General features: G+C 45.5%; 1 protein-coding gene across 12 annotated transcripts in view; it reads left to right on the top strand.

Moving 5' to 3' along the window:
* Positions 1 to 20,909, top strand: part of FAM193A (family with sequence similarity 193 member A) — a 201,260-nt gene that overhangs the window by 174,725 nt on the left and 5,626 nt on the right. For 11 of the 12 annotated variants that reach the window (XM_078002878.1, XM_078002879.1, XM_028848244.2 and 8 more), the window contains one exon: positions 8,096 to 8,177. In XM_078002878.1, coding sequence (XP_077859004.1) covers positions 8,096 to 8,177 — 82 coding nt within the window. Of the gene's footprint in view, positions 1 to 8,095; positions 8,178 to 12,486; positions 12,580 to 20,909 lie in introns of all 12 variants that reach the window. The other variant, XM_078002887.1, reaches the window with a different exon arrangement.

A 20,909-nucleotide genomic window follows, 5' to 3' on the forward strand; every position in this document is an offset into this window, starting at 1 on the left:
AAAGTGCTGGGATTACAGGCATGAGCCACTGCGCCCAGTCTCAGATTGTATTTCTGTTAGATAGTGCTGCCCTACCTGGTTATTTGTGTGTGAAAGCTATTGATTTATATATGTATGATTGATTGATTGATTGATTTTGAGATGGAGTTTCACTCGTTGCCCAGACTGGAGTGCAGTGGTGCATTCTTGGCTCACTGCAACCTCTGCCTCCCAGGTTCAAGTGATTCTGCTGCCTCAGCCTCCCAAGTAGCTAGAATTACAGGCAAGCAAAACCACGCCCAACTAATTTTTTGTATTTAGTAGAAACAGAGTTTTACCATGATGGTCAAGTTGGTCTCGAACTCCTGACCTCAGGCGATCCACCCATCTTGGCCTCCCAAAGTTCTGGGATTACAGGTGTGAGCCACCACCCCCGGCTGTATGTTTATTTTTTTATTTTTATTTATTTTTATTTTTATTTATTTTTTGAGATGGAGTTTCACTCTTGTCACCCAGGCTGGAGCGCAATGGTGCGATCTTGGCTCACTGCAGCCTCCGCCTTCTGGGTTCAAGCTATTCTCCTGCCTTGGACTCCCAAGTAGGTGGACTATAGGCGCACACCACCACGCCCAGCTGGTTTTTGTATTTTTGGTAGAGATGGGGTTTCACCATGTTGGCTAGGCAGGTCTCAAACTCCTGACCTCAAGTGATCTGCCCTCCTTGACCTCCCAAAGTGCTAGAATTACAGATGTTAGCCACCTCACCCTGCCTATATGTTAGGTTTATATCTTCTACTTTACTGAATTGTTCTATTGTTTGAGTCTTACTGTTGATTCTCTGGGGTTTTCCAGGCATTCTATTACATATGTGTACAAATAGAGAAAGCTTTACCTCTACTTTTTCCATTCTTATGCCTCTAATTGTTTTCTTTTACTTAACTGCATCTTTTCTGATCTTAACAGAAATGTCTCTGGTGTTTCCACATTAAGTAAGATGTTGGCTTTAGGTTTATATATTATAAGATAATTATTTGAAATTAGCCACATTAAAAAAATTTAATGTTAAAAAAATATCCAGCGATTCCTCATCTCTTGAGTGTTTTTCGTTAGGAATGGGTGTTAAACTTTCAAGGTTTTCTAGCATCTGTGGAGATAACCATGATGTTTCTTCTTAGACGTATTAATATGGTGTTTTATGTTATTTGATTTTTAAGTATGAACTGAACTTGAATTCCTGCAATAAAGCTCACTTGATTGTGGTATATTCTTTTGTTTTGGAATCTGTTTACACTATTTAATATATTTACACCTATATTATTTTTAGGAGAGATGGGTCTGTGACTTCCGTTTTTGTTCTGTCTGTATTATCTTTGAGTGTCAGTATTATACTTGCCTCATAAAAAGAATTAGGAAGTTTTTGGCTGGGCACGGTGGCTCATGCCTGTAATCCCAGCATTTTGGAAAGCTGAGGGGGGTGCAGATCACGAGGTCAGGCGTTTGAGACCAGCCTGGCCAACATGGTGAAAACCCATCTCTGCATTTTCAGTGATCTGGAACAGTTCACTCTGGGACCATCCAGGCTTTAAAGGTTTGATAGAAATCCCTTTGCAGGCCCCGTGGACCTGGTGTGTTTTCTCTGGTCCTTGCTAGCAGTCTTCTCTCCTCTCTGGAAATTATTCTATCTCTAGTGAGGTTAATTATGGTAAACCATCTTTCTGTAGTAAATTATTCTTTTCAACTAGATTTTCAAATTTATTTACATAGATGTTTGCAAGGTAGGCTCATCATAGTTTTAAATTTCTTTGCAATGACTATTTTCACCTGTCATTTCTTAGTTTGTATATTTTTCCTTTCTCCCTATTTTGCCTAAGTTAATGGTTTGTGTATTTTGTTAGTTTCTTAAAATCTTGTTAATTTATTATTTAGGTTTACTGGTTTTCTTTTTTTTTTTCCAAGATGGAGTCTTGCTCTGTTGCCCAGGCTGGAGTGCAGTGGCGCCATCTCAGCTCACTGAGCTCCGCCTCCCGGGTTCACACCATTCTCCTGCCTCAGCCTCCCCAGTAACTGGGACTACAGGTGCCCGCCACCACGCCTGGTAACTTTTTTGTATTTTTAGTAGAGACGGAGTTTCACCATGTTAGCCAGGATGGTCTCCATCTCCTGACCTCGTGATCCAGCCGCCTTGGCCTCCCAAAGTGCTGGGATTACAGGTGGGAGCCACCACACCCAGCCTACTGTTTTTCTTTACCTCCTTTCTTTCTTTTTTATTTTTTATTTTAAGACAGAGTCTCACTCATTGCCCAGGCTGGAGTGCAGTGGCACAATCACGGCTCACTGCAGCGTCAACTTCCCCAGGCTCGGGTGATCTTCCCCTGCCACCTTCTCAAGTAGCTGGTACCACAGGTGGGCACCATCACACTCGGCTAATTTTTTTTGTAGTGTTTGTAGGAACAGCATTTCGCCAGATTGCCCAGCCTGGTCTCAAACTCCTGGGCTCAAGCCATCCGCCCACCTAGGCCTCCCAAAGTGCAGGATTACAGGCATAAACCACCGTGCCCAGCCTACCTCGTTAATTTCTGCTTTCGTCTTTATTTTCTTTCTGTGTTTTCTTTGGTTTTACTTTGTTGGGGTTTTTTCTAACTTTTTAATTTACAAATTTAGTTCATTTTGTTTTTTTCTTCCACGTTTATTGATAAAAGTGTTCAGCACATGGAACTTTCCTCTGATCTTTTTCTTAGCCTTATCCCATAGAGTCTGATAGATAAACAAAGTTTTGTTTGATTTGTTTTTGAGATGGAGTCTCTTTCTGTCACCCGGACTGGAGTGCAGTGGCACGATCTCAGCTCACTACAACCTCTGCCTGCTGGGTTCAAGCAGTTCTCCTGTCTCAGCCTCCTGAGTAGCTGGGATTACAGGCATGCGCCACCACGCCCGGCTAATTTTTGTATTTTTAGTAGAGACGAAGTTTCACCATATTGGTCAGGCTGGTCTTGAACTCCTGACCTCATGTGATCCACCTGCCTTGGCCTCCTAAAGTGCTGAGATTACTGGTGTGAGCCACCACCCCCAGCCTCCATCATTTTTTTAAAGGAATTCTGGGCTGGGCGCCATGGCTCATGCCTGTAATCCCAGCACTTTGGGAGGCCGAAGCAGGCTGATCTCTTGAGGTCAGGAGTTCAGAAACCCCGTATTTACTACTAAAAATACAAAAATTAGCTGGGTGTGGTGGCACGTGCCTGTAGTCCCAGCTACTGGGGAGGCTGAGGCAGGAGAATCGCTTGAACTTGGGAGGCAGAGGTTGCGGTGAGCTGAGATTGTGCCACTGCACTCCAGCCTGGGAGACAGAGTGAGACTCCATCTCCAAAAAAAAGAAAGTCTGTAAATTCCATGTGTTTTTTTTCTTTCACTCGATAGTATAATAGGCAGCTTTTAAGTTTCCAGGTAGGAGAAACTTTTTTATTGTTAATAATTTATAGGTTTTTTTCATTGCGATCAGAGAATATTGTTTTTCTGTTTTGCAAAACCTATTGATACTTTCTGAGGCCCAGTGTATGTCAGCTTTTGTAACTCCTCCATGTGTACTTGATAGAAGTGTATTTTCTTGGGTCTTGGTATAGAGTTCACTGTGAGTGTGTATGTATGTACATATGTATTTACATATGGAGATACATATATGTATACACCTCCATGATACATTAATTCTGTTGTTTAGGTCTTCTGTATATCCTTATTTTGTGTCCTCATGGCCTGTCTTCTGTGGCTTCTTATTACTATTATTATTATTTTTTTTATTATTGTTATTTTTTTTCTGAGACAGAGTTTCATTCTGTCTCCCAGGCTGGAGTGCAGTGGCACGATCTCGGCTCACTGTAAACTCCGCCTCCCGGGTTCACGCCAGTCTCCTGCCTCAGCCTCCCAAGTAGCTGGGACTATAGGCGCCCACCACCGCGCCCGGCTAAATTTTTGTATTTTTAGTAGAGACAGGGTTTTACCATGTTAGCCAGGATGTTCTCGATCTCCTGACCTCGTGATCCGCCCGCCTCGACCTCCCAAAGTGCTGGGATTACAGGCATGAGCCACCGCGCCCGGCCCTATGGCTTATTATTAATACGGTTCTGTTTTTCTTGCATCTCCTGTTTCTGTGTGGCTTGGTGCACATTCCTGTGATATACTCTTAGTTACTTGTGGCTTTTTGTGTTGAGAAGCGGCCACCTTCTGGTTGTGCTTTGTGCCTGCGGCCTGAGTCCTGCTCTGTCTGCATAGTGATTGCTGCCCCTGCTCTCTTCGGCCCATTTGCCTGACGAGGCAGCCTTGTCCTTGGCCCTTTGTTTCCAGCCTTTTCCTGAGTGCCTTGGGTTTAGGTCGTTCTTCTGTGTGAAGCACACCTGAGGTTTGCTTTGTGAGCCAAATTGAAAATCTTCTCTTCAGTCAGTTAAGCCCATTCACACTTAGTGATATAACTATGTGGTTGGTCTCAACCCTGTCATTATTTTATAATTTCTGTATTTTATATTTACTGTGTGTTTTTTGTGTGTGTGTGTGGATGGGTTGTGGGTTTTTTTGCTTTTTAATTTCTAAAAATATTTTGGGGCCAGGCGTGGCTCATGCCCGTAATCCCAGCACTTTGGGAGGCTGAGGCAGGCAGATCACCTGAGGTCAAGAGTTCAAGACCAGCCTGGCCAACATGGTGAAACCCCGTCTCTACTTAAAAATACAAAAATCAGCCGGGCATCATGGTGCATATCTGTAGTCTTAGCTATTTGGGAGGCTGAGGCAGGAGAACTGCTTGAACCCAGGAGGTGGAGGTTGCAGTGAGCTGAGATTGTGCCACTGCACTCCAGCCTGGGTAACAGAGCTAGACTGCCTCAAAAAAGAAAAAAAAAAAAATGGCCAGGCACGGTGGCTCACACCTGTAATCCCAGCACTTTGGGAGGCCGAGGCGGGCAGAGCATGAGGTCAGGAGATCGAGACCATCCTGGCCAACACGGTGAAACCCCCGTCTCTGCCACAAATACAGAAGTTAGCCGGGCGAGGTGGCGGCGCCTGCAGTCCCAGCTCTCAGGAGGCTGAGGCAGGAGAATCGCTTGAACCCAGGAGGTGAAGGTTGCAGTGAGCTGAGATCATGCCACTGAACTCCAGCTTGACAATAGAGCAAGACTCCATATCGGAAAATTTTTTAAAAATTGGAGGTATTAGGAAAATTGGTGCTTTTCTCCTAGTGCCTTCCTATAGACTTGCATACCCCACTCATGCTCCTGGGGTCTGAGTTCCCTGTGTACCCCCTCGTGGCCTGCTGTGTTGGCATTAGGAGGTCCTCTGACACCCACTCATTGCCTCCACAGCAGGCAGTGAGTGGATTCCATTCTTTGTGTTTTGCTCTTTTCCTGTCTCCCTGCCTCTCCTCTTCCCATTTATTTATTTATTTATTTTTTTTTTTTTTTTTTTTTTTTTTTTTTTTTGAGACGGAGTCTCGCTCTGTCGCCCAGGCTGGAGTGCAGTGGCCAGATCTCAGCTCACTGCAAGCTCCGCCTCCCAGGTTCACGCCATTCTTCTACCTCAGCCTCCCGAGTAGCTGGGACTACAGGCGCCCACCACCACGCCCGGCTAATTTTTTGTATTTTTATTAGAGACGGGGTTTCGCCGTGGTCTCAATCTCCTTACCTCGTGATCTGCCCTCCTCGGCCTCCCAAAGTGCTGGGATTACAGGCGTGAGCCACCGCACCCAGCCCCATTTTTCATTTGTGTTGTTTCTGCTCTGTCAGAACACACGATATTCTTAAGTACACAGTTTACTACAACAGGGCTCCCGCTTGCTTCTGCTGAGTGTTCCCAGGAGTCTTCAGGTTGGTGAAGCTCATCCTCAGGCAGTGGCCTTGAGTAGGGCCACAGAATTCCCTGAGCTCTGGAGAAGTAAGCTTTGGCCTGTTGTATTGTCAATGAACAGATAGTTTGGTTGGATATAAAATCCTTGGATCAACTGATTTCTCCTGTTTAATATAGTGTGGTGGTTGTAAAAAATTTCTTCCTGATACCAAATTGGTTAAAGTTGTGTTTCATGTTTTTCTTACACCAAGATTTTATAGACTGATTATTCTAGCTCTAGTCAGGAAAAGAGAATATTATTAGAAATCTCTTTATTATGACAGCACTTCCAGCAGGCATGCCAGCTCTGTTTCCTTCTCAAGTTGGAGCTGTTTTCTTCTAGAACTTCTTGTGGGTGGCTGCTGACATCATGCTTTCTTAGATCTTCACTTTTTGTACATCTGGAAATGCTCCAGCCTCCTCTCACCCTTGCTTGTGCATCAGTTTCCTGGGTCAGTGGACAGTGTTCTGTGCTTGCTTTCTGCTGCTTGAGTTTTTAAAAATGGAGACTCAGAATGCTTTCCCATACCCTGAAGCACCTCTCTGTACAAACATGTGGAGCCTGCTGTGGCTGGGGGCTGTCCTCACTCTCCAGTCACATCTGCTGTTCTGTGCCAGGATTGAGCCATTGACTGCGTTTCCTTTAACCTAATCTTTCCCTTCCTCCTAAGTGTAGATTACTGAAGGTTGACTTTCCAGGCCGTTCCCTGAGCACACCCAGCCTTCATTCCTAAACCACCCAGTCCCCAGTGGCACCAGTGACTGTGGCCTCCATCCCGCTGTGTGCCCTCAGGGATACAGTTGGGATCCGAGTAGCCAAGGCTGTCATAGAGCAGGTCCTTAGAGGAGACTCGTAAGTGACATTTCTGTGAACAAACACATTTGAAAGCACTTGCCTGGTGCTGTGTGAGTCGTCAAAAATATTAGCTATTATGCAAGTAGAACATGCCTCATGCTACCATGGCAATTCCCCAGTGGTAGAAAGAAATGGAGTGTTTATTAAAGGTTCTGAAAAATTGTCCCATGTTGAGGACTGCGGGGAAATGGAGACTCACCTTTAACAAAGAAATGTCAGTGGTTCCTGTCCTCTTTGTTCACATTGATGGGGCTGGATGCTAGGTGCTCTGCACCCCCCACCCCATCCCAGCCCAGATATGTGCTGCTGGAGTCACTTTGATACTAAAGGCTCAGATAAGGCCCCGGGAAGGTGCTCAAGATTGAATTAGATGAGTGACCCGAACAGAACAGAGGAGTAGAAATTCTCAAACTTGCCTGAGAGTCTAGGAAATTGAGTAATCCTTAATGATTTCCCTGCTATCCTGCCTGTTTTCAAAGATGGTTGTGTAATTGCAGCATGAAATGTAGCCTTGGTTTTTGTTTGGAACAACTTGAAAGTGTTTGGCCAGGCACAGTGGCTCACACGTGTAATTCTAGCACTTTGGGAGGCCGAGGTGGGTGGATCATTTGAACCCAGGAATTCAAGACCAGCCTGGGTAACATGGTGAAACCCTGTCTCTACCAAAAACATAAAAATTACACAGGCCTGGTGGTGTGCACCTGTGATCCCAGCTACTCAGGAGGCTGAGGCAGGAGGATTGCTTGAGCCTGGGAGACGGAGGTTGCAGTGAGCCGAGATCATGCCTGGGTGACAGAGTGAGACTTCATCTAAAATAAAAGAAAAGAAAAGTTTTGATGAAATCTCTGGATGTCATATGGGTGAGATGAATGCCTGGGAGAACCGCCTTCCTGTAGGGTTGATGTCTGGGTCCTCTTCCTGTCAAGGGCACATTCGAGGGACAGCACTTTCCTTAATATGGGCCTGCCCTCTGGATAGCTTCTGCTGGCAGCTATGCTCTGCCTGACACCAGCAGAAATTTTGGGCAGTCCCTGGGCTTGCATGCAGTTTAGATTTCTGGGAATGTTCTTGCTAAAGGGCTCTCTGATGGGCTGCCTGTCACGTAATGACCAGTCACATGGGGAGTCTAGGTTCTAGCAGACATGTCTTCTAATGGGACCTGAAGCCACGGTTGCTTTGCTTAGCGGACATGTGAGTTCTGCAGTTTCCAGGTCAGACCTGGATGTTCATAAACACACCAGAGAGCTGTCCTCCTTTGGCCTTCTGTAAAATCTCGTTTTAGAAAAACGTTTACAATTTTTGAAGTTGTTTAAATTGAGCGAAGCCAAATGATTTCTTCTGTTCTGATAAGATAGCCTGCTACTGTAATTTGACTTGCTGCTTCTCTTTTATTTTACAGATGATGTCTTTCTACCTAAAGATATTGACCTAGACAGTGTGGATATGGATGAGACAGAGAGGGAAGTGGAGTATTTCAAAAGGTAAATGTGGAGGCTGTGTGTCTGAAACCGTGGTGATTGTGTGCTTGCCATACATGTTTGGTTTTCTGTCTTTCCACGGCACTTCTAGTTGTCTTAGACGAAGTTACATCAAGCAAGCCATGCAACCTGGCTACTAAAGAGCCTTGTAGCAGGACAGGCCAGCCACACACACCCCTCCCCCACTCCCAGCACTCAGTCTCACTTCTCCTCCCCCTCACATGCTAGAAAAATAGTTGATAGCAGTGGCTTCCCCCCACCCCTCCCCACTGAGGCGGTGACTCTCAAGGTGTCCTGGGCCAGCAGCGTCTCCGGGGGGATACAGGCCCCTCCCTAGACCTGCCGGATCAGATTCTGGGAAGGGGCCGGCATCTGTGTTATTGAAAGCCTTCCGGGTGACCCTCACATATGCTGATGGTTGAACACACTGGAGCAGTATGCTTTTAAGAAGAAAAGTAGCATTTTAGATACTTGCTGTTTTCCTGATGGGCAAATTTTATCAGTGCTATGTTCTATAATGTTTTATCTACTGTGTGAATTAATGGTAACAAAATTTTGTTTTATTTTATTTTATTTTTGAGAGGGAATCTCGCTCTGTCACCCAGGTTGGAGTGCAGTGGCACCATCTCAGCTCACTGCAACCTCTGCCTCCCGGGTTCAAGCAATTCTCCTGCCTCAGCCTCCAGAGTAGCTGGGATTACAGGCACCCGCCACCACACCTAGCTGATTTTTGTATTTTAGTAGAGATGGGGTTTCACCATGTTGACCAGACTGGTCTCAAACTCCTGACCTCAGGTGATGTACCTGCCTTAGCCTCCCAAAGTGCTGTGATTACAGGCGTGAGCCACCACACCCGGCCTATTTATTTCACTTTTTTATTTTTTGAGATGGAGTCTCTGTCACCCAGGCTGGAGTGCAATGGTGTGATCTTGGTTCACTGCAATCCCCACCTCCCAGGTTCAAGCAATTCTCCTGCCTCAGCCTCCTGACTAACTAGGATTACAGGGGCCCGCCACCACGCCTGGCTAATTTTTGTATTTTTAGTGGAAATGGGGTTTTACTCTGCTGGCCAGGCAGGTCTCAAACTCTTGACTTTAAATGATCCACCCACCTCGGCCTCTCAGAGTGCTGAGATTACAGGTGTGATTAAGCATTTATTTGTATTATAATAAAAACAACAAAACTGGACTAGAGGCTGCACCTGGTGGCTCACGCCTGTAATCCCAGCACTTTGGGAGGCCAAGACAGATCACTTGAGGTCAGGAGTTCGAGACCAGCCTGGCCAACATGGTGAAACCCCATCTCTACTAAAAATACAAAAATTAGCCTGGGCATGGTGATGAGTGCTTGTAGTCCCAGCTACTCAGGAGACTGAGGCAGGAGAATCGCTTGAACCTGGGAGGCAGAGGTTGCAGTGAGCCGAGATCACACTACTGTACTCCAGCCTGGGTGACAAAGAGAGACTTTGTCTCAAAAAAAAAAAAAAAAAAAAAGGTGAGGTAGGCATGCACCTGTAGTCTAAGCTACTCAGGAGACTGAGGCCAGAGGATCACTTGAACCTAGGAGTTTGAGTTTGCAGTGAACTGTGATCACACCACTGCACTCGAGCCTGGGCAACAGAGCAAGACCCTGTCTGAAAAAAAAATTTTCTTTCCCCAAAGAATAGATGTTCTTTAACCACAACATATTTTAATCAGAGATTTATTATAAATCAATTTTTAAATCACAGAATATTTGGAAATCTAAAAGTATAGAAGTTTAAATAACTCATGAGTCAAGTAAGAAACCAGTCTTTTTTTTTTTTTTTTTTTTTTTTTTTTTTTTTTTTTTTTTTTGAGAGAGTCTCAGTCTGTTGTCCACACTGGAGTGCAGTGGTGTGATCTCCGCTCACCGCAACCTCCGCCTCCTGCGTTCAGGCGATTCTCTTTCCTCAGCCTTCCAAGTAGCTGGGATTACAGGCGCCCACCACCATGCCCAGCTAATTTTTTTTATTTTTAGTAAAAATGAGGTTTCACCATGTTGGCCAGGCTAGTCTCGAACTCCTGACCTCAGGTGATCCACCCACCTCAGCCTCCCAAAGTGCTGGGATTACAGGTGTGAGCCACCATACCCAGAGAGTCAAAATTTTTAAATACATAGAACTAAAAGATAATTAAAACAGTGCATATGGATACCTGTGGGATGCCGAAAAAAGTTAACTTTTTTTTTTTTTTTTTTTTTTTTTTTGAGACGGAGTCTCGCTCTGTCGCCCAGGCTGGAATGCAGTGGCGCAATCTCGGCTCACTGCAAGCTCCGCCTCCCGGGTTCACGCCATTCTCCTGCCTCAGCCTCCCGAATAGCTGGGACTACAGGCGCCCGCCCCTGCGCCTGGCTAATTTTTTCTATTTTTAGTAGAGACGGGGTTTCACCATGGTCTCGATCTCCTGACCTTGTGATCCGCCCACCTCGGCCTCCCAAAGTGCTGGGATTACAGGCGTGAGCCACCACGCCCGGCCAAAAGTTAACTTTTTAGAGCTGTTTATATAAGGCTATAATTGCCTAAATTCATTTTTAAAAACCCTGGAACATAATGAGTTAAAGATTTCCCTTGAGAAATTAGGAACAGAACAACAGAATAAACCCAAAGAATATATAAAGAAGGAGATAAGGGAGATAATTAAATAGAAAACAAAGACTTGGTAGAGAAGATCAACAAAGCTAAAATTTGATTGATTGAAAACACCAAATCTTTAGGAGACAGATTAAGAATAATAGGGAAAAAAAGACACAAAATATAGCATAATTAGATGGAAGAAGAATTAGGATGTTGATAATTATCAAAGTCAGGTGATGGCTATGTTCATTATACTGTACTATCTGTTTTTGTGTGTGTTTGAAAATGTCTGTAATTAAAGAACAAAAAAATAAAAACAGTTTTGGCCGGGTGCTGTGGCTCATGCCTGTAATCCCAGCACGTTGGGAAGCCACTTGAGGTCAGTTCAAGACCAGCCTGGGCAACATGATGAAATCCTGTCTCTACAAAAAATACAAAAAAATTAGCCAGACGTGGTGGCATGCGCCTATAGTCCCAGCTACTCAGGAGGCTGAGGTGGGAGGATGGCTTGAGCCCGAGAGGTGGAGGTTGCAGTGAACCAAGATTGTGCATCTACCCTCCAACCTGGGTGACAAGAGCCCTGTCTCAAAAAAAAAAAAAAAAATTTTTTTTTAATTTTGTAAATATGTAAGTGAAAAGGAGGAAATAACTACAGATAACTACTAAAGAAATGAAAACAATAGCTGTAAGTCTCAGTGAGAAAACTACATTTTAACAGTTTTACCGAGAATTCTACCAAACTTTCAGACTTTCAAAGAATGAATTATCCAGTCGTGAGCAGACTCTACCAGTGAATTTAAATGAGTGAGACAGCACACACACAAGTGAATACTCCCTACTTTGTCTTACAAGACAAGTAAAATTTTGATACCAAAATCTGCCCAAAACAATACCAGATAAAAGGAAAAATCACAGGTTTGTCTTGCTCATATTAGATGCAAAAATCCTAAAGAAAATATTTTCCAGGAGGCTGAGGCTCCAGGAGAATCGCTTGAACCCAGGAGGCAGAGGTCGCAGTGAGCCAAGATCATGCCATTGTGCTCGAGCCTGGGCAACTAGAGCAAGACTCCCATCTCAAAAATATTATCATACCTACATCGTTGTAATTAAAAAAAAAAATTAATATACCAAATCCAGCAGCAGTGTATTTTAGAAAGCAGTATACCATGATCAAATTGGTTTATCCCAGGAACACAAATAGTGTTTCATATTAGAAAATTCACTTTATTGGCCAGGCGTGGTGGCTCATGCCTATAATCCCAGCACTTTGGAGGCTGAGGCGGGCGGATCACCTGAGGTTGGGAGTTTGAGATCAGCCTGACCAACATGGGGAAACCCTGTCTCTACTAAAAATACAAAATTAGCCAGGCGTCGTAGTGCATGCCTGTAATCCCAGCTACTCGGGAGGCTGAGGCAGGAGAATCACTTGAACCTGGGAGGCGGAGGTTGCAGTGAACAAAGATTGCGCCATTGTACTCCAGCCTGGGCAACAGAGAGACACTCCGTCTCAAAAAAAAAAAAAAAATCCTCCTTCCTCCCTCCCTTCTGACAGGGTCTCACTCTGTCACCTAGGCTTGAGTGCCATGACACAATCACTGTTCACTGCAGCCTTGACCTCCCCAGGCTCCAGCAGTCCTCCCACCTCGGCCCTCCAAGTAGCTGGGACTATAAGCACGTGCCACCATGCCTGGCTAATTTTTTTTCTTCTTCTTTTTGTAGAGACGGGATTTCGCCACATTGCCCAGGCTGTTCTCGAACTCCTGGCCTCAAGTGATCTGCCCACCTCAGCCTCCCAAAGTGCCAGAATTACAGGTGTGAGCCCCCGCACCCATCTAGAAAATCCACTTATGTTAGTTGCTACATTAATATATTAAAAAGAGTCATACGATCATGGTTCAGTAGATCATGGATCAGTAGATTCAAAAAAAAAAAGTATTTTACATTCAACCTTAAATTGTAATTCCTAGGCTAAAGGAGTAGAAAAGAGGAACTAAAGCTCAGTTTTACAGGTGATCTAATTGTCCTCACAGGAAATATAAAAGAACTGACAGCAAGGGGCTAACTGTGTAGGATCAGTACAGAAGTTATTTGCTTTTGTTTTTTGTTTTTATACAGAGCACGGTGGCTCACGCCTGTAATTTCAACATTTTGTGAGGCTAAGGTGGAAAGATCACTTGAGCCCAGGAATTGGAGACCAACCTGAGCAACATAGCGAGATACTGACTCTACAAAAAATAAAATAATTAGCCAGGTGTGGTGACGTGCACCTGTGGTCCCACCTACTCAGGAGGCTGAAGTGGCAGGATCCCTTGAGCCCAGGAGATCAAGGCTACAGTGAGCCAAGATGGCACCACTGCACTCCAGCTTGGGCAACAGCGAGACCCTGTTTTTTTTTTTTTTTTTAATTAAACATTTTTCTCTATACCCACACCACAAATAATTAGAAATGTAGCTCAAATTAAAAGTGTTTATAATAGCACCAAAATCTCTGCAGTATCCAGATAAATGTGACAAAAGTTGCATAAGACTTGTATACAAAAGACTATGAAACTTTACTGGAAAACATTAAAGAAGGTCTAAATCACAGAGATTCATTATCCAAAGATAGGAAGGGTTAGTATCATAAAACTGTCAAGGACTGGCCATAGTGGCTCATGCCTGTAATCCCAGTGCTTTAGGAGACCAAGGCGAGGGGATTGCTTGAAGCCAGGAGTTTGAGACCGACCTGAACAACACAGACCACAATTCTACAGAAAAATTAAAAATTAGCCAGGCGTGGGCCAGGTGCGGTGGCTCACGTCTGTAATCCCAGCACTTTGGGAGGCCGAGACGGGCGGATCACGAGGCCAGGAGATCGAAACCACCCTGGCTAACACGGTGAAACCCCATCTCTACGAAAAATACAAAAAATTAGCCAAGCGTGGTGGTGGGCGCCTGTAATCCCAGCTATTCGGGAGGCTGAGGCAGGAGAATGGCGTGAACCCGGGAGGCAGAGCTTGCAGTGAGCTGAGATTGGGCCACTGCACTCCAGCCTGGCTGACAGTGAGACTCCATCTCAAAAAAAAAAAAAAGAAAAAATTAGCCAGACATGGTGACACATGCCTGTAGTCCCAGCTACTCAGGAAATTGATACAGGAGAATCCCTTGAACTCAGGAGTTTGAAGCTTCAGTGAGCTATGCTTACGCCACCTCACTCCAGCCTAAGCAACAGAGAGATCCTTTCTCCCAAAACCAAACAAAAAAACAAAGGCAAAAGATTAGGATCCCACAGCAAGCTTTTGACCAATAAACTACAAATTCAGCCTGACCAAGGAGCCCCATAGCCCCATAGGGGAGGTGCTGCTGTTTCATGGGTTTGTGGCCGGTGAGCCCTCCCTCTCTCCTGCTGGAGGAAGGCATGGAGTGACGGGAGTCCCTACCCACCACTCCGGAGAGCATAACTGTTAAATTACTTTGGAAAAGAGTTTGGCAGAATCTAGCAAAATTGAAGTTGTGCCTCCCATGCAAGCCAGCAAATAGCTGAGAGGTCCTCCTGCATGTCCCGTGGGGGGCGGGGCAAGCAGGAGGCAAGCAGTAGCTATGTGTTCACTGCCGTGTTCATACCGCAGTGAAGACGAACAGACTGCCACCTCATGGAGAACTCTCACAGACATAATGTTGAGTGAAATAAGAAGCTGTAAGTACAGTTCCCTCGATATGAGGCCACACAGCACAACCGTACTACCATTTAGGATGCCATAGAGAAGTCATGAAATTACCAAAAACTATGGTGGACTAATGACTCCAAACACTAGAGCACTGGCTACCTCTTGGGAGAGGACAGCACGGTGCCATGGTTAGCAGTGTCAGGTTTCGTGACCTGGGGGTGCTGTGACTCAGGATTCTGCATGCTGGTTATGTGGATGTTCTGTGTGTCAGATACTGTGTGCATGTCTCACGTAGTCTGCAGTTGACAAAACAGGCCTGATGTGGAGGCCACTGTGTCTGGGGTGCAGGTGGTATGGGGAGGGACAAAGCCAGGTCACACTGGGCCTGGGGGCCTTAGAGAGCAGCGTGAGTTCTGTGCCCATGCTGCAAGAACCTGTTGAAGCCGTGCGATGGTTTGGATTGGATTTCTTCCTTGAATGACTTGGAGCAGGAATGTGGTTGATGTTCTCGAGCGCTCTATTCTAGCTGCCGTGTCGAGAAGGGGCTCGGAGGACAGGGTCACACATGCACTAATGGAGACAGGATTACTGATTGTCAGAGTTAGAAGGGGACGGCAGAGGCAGGAGGTAACATCACAAACTCAGGGCTTGACTAGCTAGGGCCAGGGAAGGAGAAATTGGATTCTGGGAGATGACACAGTCAGCCCTTCCAGTTTGGGGGATTGAGGGGCTCAGTCTCATAGAGGCTGCCAGGCAAGAACACTGTTGGGCATTCACAAATGTTTGTGGTTGAATGAATGAACCACAGTTTAAGCAACCATAATTATACCTAGTGGATGGGTGACAATAATAACCATTTTCAGGTTTCATTCAGATTTGGAGACAAATAAAAAATAAATAAATAAATAAATAAAAGGGTTTTGCCGTGTTACCCAGGCTGTTCTGGAACTCCGGAGCTCAGAGGATTCTCAAACCTTCCAGAGTGCTGGGATTGCAGGAATGAGCCACCACACCTGGTCCAGTGTTTCAATTTTGCTTACAAAAGTATACTTTAGGCTGGGCGCAGTGGCTCATGCCTATAATCCCAGCACTTTGGGAGGCTGAGGCAGGAGGATCACAAGGTCAGGAGATCGAGACCATCCTGGCTAACATGGTGAAACCCCATCGCTACTAAAAATACAAAAAAAGGCCGGGCGCGGTGGCTCAAGCCTGTAATCCCAGCACTTTGGGAGGCCGAGACGGGCAGATCACGAGGTCAGGAGATCGAGACCATCCTGGCTAACACGGTGAAACCCCGTCTCTACTAAAAAATACAAAAAACTAGCCAGGTGAGGTGGTGGGCGGCTGTAGTCCCAGCTACTTGGGAGGCTGAGGCAGGAGAATGGTGTAAACCCGGGAGGCGGAGCTTGCAGTGAGCTGAGATCCGGCCACTGCACTCCAGCCTGGGCGACAGAGCGAGACTCCGTCTCAAAAAAAAAAAAATTACGTGTGGTGGCAGGCTCCTGTAGTCCCAGCTACTCGGGAGCCTGAGGCAGGAGAATGGCATGAACCCAGGAGGCAGAGCTTGCAATGAGCTGAGATCTCACCACTGGACTCCAGCCTGGGCGACAGAGTGAGACTCTGTCTCAAACCAAAAAAAAGTATACTTTAGGCCAAGCACAGTGGCTCAGGCCTGTAATCCCACTTTGGGAGGCCAAGGCGGGTAGGTCACGAGGTCAGGAGTTGAAGACTAGTCTGGCCAAGATGTTAAAACCCCCTTTCTACTAAAAATACAAAAATTAGCTAGGCATGGTGGTGGGCGCCTGCAATCCCAGCTGCTCGGGAGGCTGAGGCAGAGAATTGCTTGAACCTAGGAGATGGAGATTGCAGTGAGCTGAGATTGTACCACTGCACTCCAGTCTGGGCAACAGAGCGAGACTCTGTCTCAAAAAAAAAAAAAAAATTGAAGTAAAAAAGACTAATTTAGAATTTAAAATTTGATTTTAGGAAGTATGTCAAATATCAGAGGTTTAAAACACTTGATATCAAAATAAGATCACTAAGTTATTCATTTAATCAAATTAATAATTCAAAGGTTTCAAAAAGCAAAAACCTTTATCTTTTGATAGAAGACTCTGGTTTTGGGGGTTGGGGTTTTTGGGGGGGGTTTTTGAGACAGGGTCTCACTCCATTGCTCAGGCAGTGGTGCAGTCAGGGCTCACTGCAGCCTTAACCACCAGGCTTAGGTGATCTTTCCACCTCAGCCTCCTTGGTAGCTGGGACCACAGGCGTGCACCACCACGGCCTGCCTGAGACTCAGTTTTCTCAACAGTCAGAAGACATAATGAAAACGGCATGAGCGGCATGAGGCCAACAGAATATCTTTTTTTTTTTTTCAACTTACTCAAAAGATAATTGACAAAATATTTTATTATCTCTTATTAATACTACATGAAATCTTATTGAAAAGAGAAAACCAGTTACATCAGTGTATTACTATTAATTGTAGTAAAATCTTTTAAACAGATCCATCCAGTCTCAGCTTTGACCACACAAGATTTCCATAAATCTTTTATAACCTCTTAGAATTGTCCCATTCACTTCCTTTTCCCAACTTTCTGTATTCATTTTTTTCTTTGCCATCTTTTGTTCAACTTAATATCACTTTTAAATAACCTCTGAACTAGTCAAAATCACTTTTTCCTTTGACAAAACCACATCCTTGTGTTTTTCTTATAACCTTCCTTACCAAAACACATCTTAGTTTTCTTATGTATTCTACATACAGAACTGTTTTCCTGCTTATCTCGACTTTGAGTTACCATATGTTAGAATTTTAACTTTTAGTAACCTTATAGTGAAAACCTAAGAAATAAGCAATTATTAATCTTTTGTTTATCTGAAATAAGAAGCCAGGCACGGCGTTCATACCTTGTAATCCCAGTTATTTGGGAGGCTGAGGTGGAGGATCGCTTGAGCCCAGGAGTTTGAGGTGTGAGCTGTGATTGTGCAGCTGCACTCCAGCCTGGGAGATAGAGTGAGACCCTGTCTAAAAACAAAACAGGCTGGGCGCGGTGGCTCACGCCTGTAATCCCAGCACTCTGGGAGGCCGAGGTGGGCAGATCACGAGGTCAGGAGATCGAGACCATCCTGGCTAACACAGTGAAACCCTGTCTCTACTAAAAAATACAAAAAATTAGCTGGGCGTGGTGGCGAGCCCCTGTAGTCCCAGCTAATCGGGAGGCTGAGGCAGGAGAATGGCGTGAACCCAGGAGGTGGAGGTTGCAGTGTGCCGAGATCGCTCCACTGCACTCCAGCCTGGGCGACAGAGCGAGACTCCGTCTGGAAAAAAAAAAAAAGAAACACAGAGGCTAGAGAAAGAATTTAAACTTTCCAGTCCATGAAGCTTTACATTATTCTTGGCAGAAATCATGTCAACAAAAAGAAAAGCGGGCTGAGAAAGTACATATAGTTATCAAGGGTTACAGAAGAGAGGAATTCAGTCAACTGAGAAGCTTTTATTATTACTATTTTTTTAACTTTTTGAAATGGAGTTTTGCTCTTGTCACCCAGACTGGAGTGCAATGGTGCAATCTTGGCTCACTGCAACCTCCGCCTCCCAAATTCAAGCGATTTTTCTGTCTCAACCTCCTGAGTAGCCTCGATTACAGGCACCTGCCACCACGCCCAGCTAATTTTTTTGTATTTTTAGTAGAGACAGAGTTTCACCATGTTGGCCAGGCTGACCTCGAACTCCTGACCTCAGGTAATCCACCTACCTCAGCCTCCCAAAGTGCTGGGATTACAGGCGTGAGCCACCTCGCCTGGCCCTGTCTCTTTTTTAATTAAAAAATAATATATATATATATGTGTGTAGATATATATAGAAGGTGCTTGCCTGGGCAACACAGCAAGACGTCATCTCTACAAAAAGTAGAATCAGCTGGGCATGGTGGCACACTAGTAGTTCCAGCTACTCGGGAAGCTGAGGTGGGGGAGGGTCACTTGAGCCCAGGAGGTCCAGTTTGCAGTGAGCTGTGATTGCACCACTGCACTCCAGCCTGGGCAACAGAGTAAGACCCTGTCTCAAAAAAAAGAGTATCACATCCAGAGAGGCAGTGAAATGTGAGAGCAGGCACATCCTACGCCCTCCCCCACCTCGAACTAAGTAATCCACCTGCTGTATAGACTCTAGATAGAGTGTGGCCAAAGTAGCGGTAAATTAACCTCTTAATGTTGTCATATACTAGATAACTCATATCCTATAGTTTAACAGTTTATAGGCAGTCACTATCAATATAATTTCTATAAACCAATGAGAATTCTTGACAACTTTTTTTTTTTTTTTTAAAGACAGTAGTGTTGCTCTGTTACCCAGGCTGGATTACAGTGGTATGATCTTGGCTCACTGCACCCTTGACCTCTCAGGCTCAATTAATCCTCCCACCTCAGCCTCCTGACTAGCTGGGACTACAGGCGTGGGCCACCAATCTCAGCTAATTTTTAAAATGTTTAGTAGAGACGGGTCTCATTATGTCGCCCAGGGTGGTCTCAAACTCCTAGATTCAAGTGCTCTATCTGCCTCGGCCTTCCAGACGTTGGGATTAGAGGCGTGAGCCACCAAGCCTGACTCTGACAAACAACTTTTGTAATCACCTCCTCTCCTAATTTGTTCTTTTTTCTTAAAAACTTGAGTTGTTGGCCGGGCGCGGTGGCTCAAGCCTGTAATCCCAGCACTTTGGGAGGCCGAGATGGGCGGATCACGAGGTCAGGAGATCGAGACCATCCTGGCTAACACGGTGAAACCCCGTCTCTACTAAAAAAATACAAAAAACTAGCCGGGCGAGGTGGCGGGCGCCTGTAGTCCCAGCTACTCGGGAGGCTGAGGTGGGAGAATGGCGTGAACCCGGGAGGCGGAGCTTGCAGTGAGCTGAGATCCGGCCACTGCACTCCAGCCTGGGCGGCAGAGCGAGACTCCGTCTCAAAAAAAAAAAAAAAAAAAAAACTTGAGTTGTTGATTCTAACCCCGTTCCCTTTCTAAAGAGGCGAGAGATTCGGGTTTCAGGGGAAAAGAAGGAAAACTGCCTTCTCTGGCCTCGCTTCACAGCATGGGATCCGGGTCCCGGTATCGGCAGTTTGGCTCCCTTCCTCCTCTGGTTTAATTTTTTGTCCTAAATTACACAGCATGCTTTTAAAATTGCTGCTTCCCATTGTTTGTAATTCGGACCCTTTTTTCTCCTTAAATTTGTGACCAGGGCCAGGTGCAGTGGCTCATGCCTGTAATCCCAACACTTCGGGAGGCCGAGGCGGGTGGACCACTTGAGGTCAGGGGTTTGAGACCAGCCTGGACAACATGGTGAAACCCCACCTCTACTAAAAATACCAAAAAAATAAAAATTATCCAGGTGTGTTGGTACACATCTGTGATCCCAGCTACTCTGGAGTCTGAGGCAGCAGAATCTCTTGAACCCAGGAAGGGGAGGTTGTAGTGAGCCCATATCATGCCATTGCACTCCAACCTGGGCAACAAGAGCAAAACTCTGACTCAAAAAAAAAAAAAAAATTGTGACCAGCTGGTCGCGGTGGCTCACGCCTGTAATCCCAGCATTTTGGGAAGCCGAGGCTGGTGGATCATGAGGTCAAGAGATCGAGACCGTTCTGGCCAACATGGTGAAACCCCATCTCTACTAAAATACAAAAATTAGCTGGGCGTGGTGGCTCTCACCTGTAGTTCCAGCTACTCGGGAAGCTGAGGCAGGATAATTGCTTGAACCCGGGAGGCGGAGGTTGCAGTGAGGCAAGATCGCGCCACTGCACTCCAGCCTGGCAACAGAGCGAGACTCCATCTCAAAAAAAAATTGTGACCAATTCCTGTTAGTTTTAAACTGGTGCATGAAGGTGAGTTCTCTCCCTGGCCCTCAAGAGATGTGGAAGTTTGTTTTACAGAGTGCTCTCAGTCACTTAAGGATGTAAATCTTTATTTATTGTTTTGTTTGTTTGTTTTGAGACGGAGTCTCGCTCTGTCGCCCAGGCTGGAGTGCAGTGGCGCGATCTCGGCTCACTGCAAGCTCCGCCTCCCAGGTTCACGCCATTCTCCTGCCTCAGCCTCCCGAGTAGCTGGGACTACAGGTGCCCACCAACATGCCTGGCTAATTTTTTTTTCGTATATTTAGTAGAGACGGGGTTTCACCGTGTTAACCAGGGTGGTCTCGATTTCCTGACCTCGTGATCCGCCCGCCTCGGCCTCCCAAAGTGCTGGGATTACAGGCGTGAACCCCCGTGCCCGGCTATTTATTGTTTTTTGAGACACGGTCTCTCACTTTGTCATCCAGGGAATTAGCTAAGCAGCATTCCTGCTGAACTGGATTTGAAACAAAGTTACAGTTCCTTAGAGCCGCTACAGATTTCTTTCCTCAGTGGATGCCTTTAGCTTAGGATAACCACTAATAGGAATTAATTTGAATTTACTTAAAATTATTTATGATTTGACCATTTGGGATACCCATTTGTCATCTT

Source organism: Macaca mulatta, chromosome 5, assembly GCF_049350105.2.
Source record: "Macaca mulatta isolate MMU2019108-1 chromosome 5, T2T-MMU8v2.0, whole genome shotgun sequence".
NCBI lineage: Eukaryota > Metazoa > Chordata > Mammalia > Primates > Cercopithecidae > Macaca > Macaca mulatta.